General features: G+C 39.8%; 1 protein-coding gene across 1 annotated transcript; it reads left to right on the forward strand.

The window, feature by feature from the left end:
- On the forward strand, nucleotides 1-4,914 carry acvrl1 (activin A receptor like type 1; the record flags this gene model as incomplete). Its single annotated transcript, XM_008318867.3, has 9 exons — nucleotides 1-13; nucleotides 102-347; nucleotides 857-1,062; nucleotides 1,161-1,260; nucleotides 1,339-1,485; nucleotides 1,608-1,883; nucleotides 1,997-2,194; nucleotides 3,510-3,640; nucleotides 3,992-4,914. Coding segments are annotated over 9 exons (1,464 nt in total), but the record flags the coding sequence as incomplete, so codon positions are not given.
- Nucleotides 4,915-6,560: the final 1,646 nt, after the last annotated feature.

The raw sequence follows: 6,560 nt of genomic DNA on the forward strand, positions 1-6,560 counted from the left end.
GCTACCAACGCAGGTAAGGTGGTGGTTAAATAGATCAATTGTTTTTATTATTCTTATTAGTATTAATGTTTTTTTTTAATTGAACACTGTTTTGTCCTCAGTCTCTCCAGGAACAGGTGATGATGAGAAGTTGCTGTGCAGCTGTGAGAATGAAAAAGGCACGTGCACTAATGACACGTGCAGAGGAGACGTCTGTTTCTACACCTGGGTTCACGGCCACGAGGAGAAGGGCTGTTTCTCCAACAGCAACTCCAGAGAGCAGTGTTCAGGCTCCTTCAAGAGGTTCTTTGTCTCGTGCTGCAGAGAACACCTGTGCAACGCCTTCGCCACACCTCCTCCAAATATTGGTTGGTGACCACAAAAACGTCTTTAAATTAATTGCACTTTATACATAATCATTAGGTTTTGAAATAATTAAAAGCCCAAGAACGTTCCACAGAGGAACTGAAAAAAGGTTATCTTGAAAGATTATGCAAAATGATGTAAAAAGTAAAATTGATAGTATATAGTATTTTTCATTTAAATCTACTTTTATTAACACAGAAATGCTTAATTTTATTTCAAATCCGACTTGATATATTAAAGTTATTTCTTCCAGCACAGGCTGCATGTTCATTGATTTTTCTCCATGTAGCAGTTGGTTCCCCCTTGTGGTCACTTAATGAAGCAACTTATTTGTGTCGTTACTTTTGATATATAATAATGATGATGATGATGATGATGATGATTGTTGCTGTTACTATTTATGCTATAGTTCATTTATTTAATTAAAATTCAGTGATTCTGTCCTAAAATAAAAGAAGGTCCAGCTTCAAAGACATTATCCTAAAATGTATGTGTGTGTGTGTGTGTGCAGAAGGACTGACCACAACAACAGCTCCAGAGTTAGTTCGTCCAGAGCTGTGGATCACTCTGTCTTTCCTGCTGCTTCTCATGGCTGCGAGTGTCTGTGGCATAATCCTGTTCCTGCGTTTCCGACGCACGCACTGTAAACTGAAAAATGTTGAGGACCGTGATGTCACCATGCTCAAGGCTCCTAATGGAGATGACCCCACGTATGGAGTACGTGTTGCTTTTAAAGTCAAAGATAAAAAATAATAATAATTAAATGAACCCAAGAATTTTCTGGTTTCTAACCTTTTTTTTTCCATTTTCGACAGGATATCTATGATGAGTTTTGTACGTCAGGGAGTGGGACTGGTCTGCCCTACCTGGTCCAAAGGACCATGGCAAGACAAATCTCACTTGCTCAATGTGTTGGTGAGGCTGATTCCTCTGCCGGGTTTGTCTGTTGTATTCAGCTGTTTGCAGATGTGAGAACTGTGTCTGTGTCTCCAGGTAAGGGCAGGTATGGAGAGGTGTGGAGGGGAACCTGGATGGGTGAAAGTGTGGCTGTAAAAATCTTCTCCTCCAGGGACGAACAGTCCTGGTTTCGAGAGACCGAGATCTACAACACTGTCCAGCTGCGACATGACAACATCCTTGGTATGACAGTAGATTCTTTTCACACTTGAAAAAAAAAATGAACCACTGTCATTCCTAAAAGCAGCAGCCAAAAAAAATGAGGAAATCTAAACAACAATCTGTCTTCTGTCTTCTGTCTTTAGGTTTCATAGCCTCTGACATGACATCTAAAAACTCCAGCACCCAGCTGTGGCTCGTCACTCATTTTCATGAGCTGGGCTCCCTCTACGACTTCCTGCAGTACAGCAGTGTGGAGCCTGAAGGCTGCCTGAGGATGTGTCTGTCTGTGGCCTGTGGTTTGGTTCACCTCCACACTGAGATCGTCAGCTCCCAGGAGAAACCGGCTATCGCTCACCGCGACCTGAAAAGCAGAAACATCTTGGTGAAGAGGAATGGACAGTGCTGCATCGCTGACTTAGGTGAGTGTTGTTGTTGTTGTTGTTGTTGTTGTTGTTGTTCTCCTTCACCTTCATTTTTATGTGGATGTCTTTTAGGGTCCATTATCTAAGCTCCGTGTCTTTCCTCTCCTCAGGTTTAGCTGTGATCCACTCTCAGTCCCATGACTACATCGATGTGGGCAACAACCCCCGTGTTGGGACCAAACGTTACATGGCCCCTGAGGTGCTGGACGAGACCATTCGCACTGACGTTTTTGAGTCGTACAAGCAAACAGATATCTGGGCCCTGGGGCTGGTCTTCTGGGAAATTACCCGCAGGACAATTGTCAATGGTAATAAGGCCACGGCACATTATTAGTTGTATCTCTGAAAAGATAATAAGAATTAAAGATTAAAGGACAACAATGTTAGATAAATGAGCAAAACACAACATTGACAAAGAATACACACAATAATATAACTTAAAAACACAACATTGACAAAGAATACACATAATAATATAACTTAATTAATTAATTACACATTTAAGGAAGTATTAAAATAACAAATATAAAATAAGAAAAAAATCTTTGGTTTGAAAATAATTTCTAAAATTTGAGCTAACTGTAATATTGGAATCTGCTGCTACACACACACACATTAATTAACGTTTTTTCAGTGTGTTTGACAGTGTCTCCAACGTACCACTAGAGGGAGCCCACATACCATATGTTGGACATATGCCACAGTTTGAGAACCACTAAATTGGAGCATTTTTGTCAACTAGCAATACATGCAATTTTTTTATTTATTATTTTATTTTTTACTTTTTATTTTTTCAAATTTAACAATAATGCATTTTCATTCAACTAAAAATTGACCTTTTTTTTAATTGTCAATATGTTTTTAAATGATCTCCAGTGTTGGTACTAGAGTTTGTGTGTATGATGAGTGGCACATATAATGCTGTAACGCGCTGTCTCTTTCCTGTCTGCCTCATGTTGTTTACATTCATTTACAGGACTCAGTTGGACCCACGTCTCTCAGCACCACAGTGTTTTCACAGTCTGTGTCCGTCTCCTCCGTCCTCTCCCATGATTAGCGCTGCAATAATTATAAACATTCTTATCTGGTGTCAGCACTCCCTTATACACAGTCCAGATGTCCATGCACACAATTTGTAGACTCAGGCACACATTCACACTCATGTTCACATGCACACTGAGTGCACAAAGGCACTCAAACTAGAGTTACGTTATGTGCGTGCGTGTGTGTTTCTCGATGTCTGTGGGGAGTTGATAGCTTTGTCTGCTCTCTTTTCTGAGTCAAATAAACTTTCCCAAACTCCCACCTTTTATTATCTCAATTTCCAAGTGAGCAATTTCTGTCATTTCAGACAAGAAGTGTCTGTTCTAAAATGTCTATAGTTATTTTAAAGACCTGTAGGTTTTAATAGTTGTCCTTTTGTACATTTGATCGTTTTTGTTTTAGTTATTTTAAAGACCTGTAGGTTTTATTTTTTACTTATTTATTACGTTTGTGCATTTGATCGTTTTTGTTCGGTGAATCCCACCGTCACGTTGTTGGGATGTAATTGGATTTTCATTAAACCAAATTAGAAACAGCGGCGCTCTAACTTACAGTCTCTTTAATCCGCCTTGTTTTCAGGGATCGTAGAAGAGTATCGCCCTCCTTTCTTCGACCTGGTGCCCTCAGATCCCAGCTTTGAGGAGATGAAGAAGGTGGTGTGTGTTGACCAGCAGCGGCCCAGTCTGCACAACAGGCTCCATTCCCACCCAGTAAGAGAACGTTGTTTGTTTTATCCAGCCAAGACGAATGTCTTCAACTGAGATTAAATCCAATATGGTCTGCTCCTTGGCAGAGTATACAGCCCATATGGGCCCAAATCAGACATATTTGTGATTTGGTGGTCTACATTTGGCTGATTTGTGACTATTTGGGGGTCACTTTCTAGACAAGGATTTCCTAGGTTCCGTCATTGTGCACCACATGGGATCTGGGCCACAAATATGTCTTACAGAGAGAGAGTACGTCTTTGGACCAGCTGCTCATGTCCTGAAATTGTTTTTTTTTTTTAATAGCATGAATTCATGGACAGTTTTTTAATGTTTGATGATTTTTGTGTCCAGATCCTTTCGGCCACCGTGAAGATCATGAAGGAGTGCTGGTACCAGAACCCACCAGCCCGCCTCACAGCCCTGCGAGTGAGGAAGACGCTGTCTAAACTGGACCACGACAGTGACTTCAGCATTGAAAAACTCAAACAGGACGTCTAGACCAGAGGATCGGAAATGTTAGGCATGTTTACACCACATTCCGGGGAGCATGAGGTGCATATCAACGTATTTTGAGCTAATTATTCACACAGACGGTGAATTACATTAGGACCATATGGGTTTGAACGGTGCTGTTTAGATTGTCTCACACCCAAGGGCTTTTTTCACATTGCTTCATTTTGAAATGTCCCGATTTTTTTCGGTGATTCAAAGTGTGATCTGGAATGAGAAGACATATAACCACCAGATATTCTTGCATTCTTACTGAATTTCCCCGGTGTGGGATGAATAAAGTCTTATCTTATCGTATCATCACTCAGACTGTGAAGCTTGGGTGAAAAACACAGATCTCTTGTACCAGTGTAAATGTAAGTCTCTGGTCAAAGTCAAAGCCAGAGAAAACTTTTGAAGTATATGATTCCCACAGTTAAACCAAAACACATTAGTGTGGCACAAACACAAACACTGATGTAAAATCTGCATTTATCATCTGCACTTAAACACATTGAGCAATATAGATGTACATTTCCTGGCAGTATTAAAGCTGTGCTTTTGAAAACCTTCGGCTTAACTGTAAATAAATTGTTAAAGGGACGTTCTATCGTATTATATTCAACTGATATAATTTTTATATAATAATTTTTTATCAAACACAGTTTTTCAACTTGTATACATTTTTATAGGTCTGATGTACCTTCACTGCGTAACAATGGTTTAAACACCACAGACATGTAATACTGTATATGTTGAAATAAAAAGAAAGATATATATTTTAATTCTTTTCGTCTTTCCTTTATTAGTCACTATTATTCACAGTTCCAGTGTTGCTCGGTAGGGGGCGTTAGTTGACAGGCAAACTGTGTTTCCCGTTGATTGCAGCAGTGCAGATCAGCATTGGAGAGTCATAAATGTTTTGCAACCCTGTTTCCATTTGCATGACATCATCTGACAGTCATCAAACAAACAAGTTCAGACGCATTTTAATCATCACAGCGAGGTGTGATGAAAGATTCATTTACTGCCGCCCCTGCCTGTATGTGCACGAAACGCAGAAAACACGGAGACACAGAACCTTTCCTTGTGTGAGATTAATTTATTTCAGTGGATTTCTTAGTACACAAAGGAATCAGTGAAACATGTTATTTAAAAGTTAAGGTTGTTGTTATAGATGTGTCATTATTGGGATATAACAATAGCTTGTGCTGAATTAGTCTGCATTAATACTTTAACTGCAATTTTTTACAAACATTTTAAAACATTTGATTATTTATCATTCATTATGAAATAACATTTACTTTTTCAGATTTTTGTTTTATTCCAAATCATTTAATTTATATAATATTGATCATTTTGTCTAAAACCCTCAAAATGTTTAATCACCACCATCACCATCCTAGAAAAAACTAATTTTAATGTTTGAATGAACTAAAAAGTTCAGATAAATATTTAGGTTGAAATAACTAAATGTTTTTATGACTTATAAAAGAGAGGGGTGTCAAACATACCGTTGGCGGGTCAAAATCTGTCCACCGGGGGTTCAATCTGGTCCGTTTGATATTTCATTTAATATGAATATTATCTCATTTTTAGAGAAGATGCATCTGTGTTCAGATGCCGTCTTCTAAATTCTTAGGATGCACAATCACATGAATGCCATGGCAGAGTCTTATCTTTAATAGTTGCTCAAACTTATGTTTGTGTGCGTGTACGTGTGTGTGTGTTTGCATGTGTGCGTGTGACTGTCTGTCTGCCGGGCTGTTGAACAAACTCCAGTGAGATAATACTCCCCCAAAGCCCCAGTCTGTCTGGTCAGTCAGATGGAGAGAGAGCTGGTTATTTTTAACACTGCGGGGGGGGGGTTGTTCCAGTATCAGAGAGGCCAACCCCCCGCCCCCTGTGGGTGCTGAAGCCCATCACATTGCTCCCTCTACTTCCCTCCACTGTGTATTCTTTTTCACAGTGGGATCTTTCCAGATAGCTTTGATAGACACAGGCAGAGTTGTTCAGCTGACGGAATTGTTCGAAGAAGAGATGAGGAAGACTAGCTGGACGGGGCTGACAATGGACAGATGTTGAAGCACATAAGAGAGTTCTGCAGACATAGGTGGACTCATGTCTAGTAAAAGGACAGGTGATAAAGCAGGCACATAAGGGGTCCTCAAAGGACCTCCGTGCAGCCTGACTATAATTCTCTCAGCAGCTACAGTTTCAATCCTTGACAGCTGAAGTGGAGTAAGGCAGTCCAGGTGCACTCAGCTGAAGGAGGAAGATCATGAATAAAACTTCTTTTGATATTTTACACCTTCTCACCAGGATGGAACATAAATCTTGTTGTAATATTTTTTTTTATTCAGATGCCAAAAAAGACGGTCTCAGGCAGACTTATTTTTCGTACGCCATTTTCCTGATGTTAACTTGCTGT

This window comes from Cynoglossus semilaevis, chromosome 10, assembly GCF_000523025.1.
Source record: "Cynoglossus semilaevis isolate Cse_v1.0 chromosome 10, Cse_v1.0, whole genome shotgun sequence".
Lineage (NCBI taxonomy): Eukaryota > Metazoa > Chordata > Actinopteri > Pleuronectiformes > Cynoglossidae > Cynoglossus > Cynoglossus semilaevis.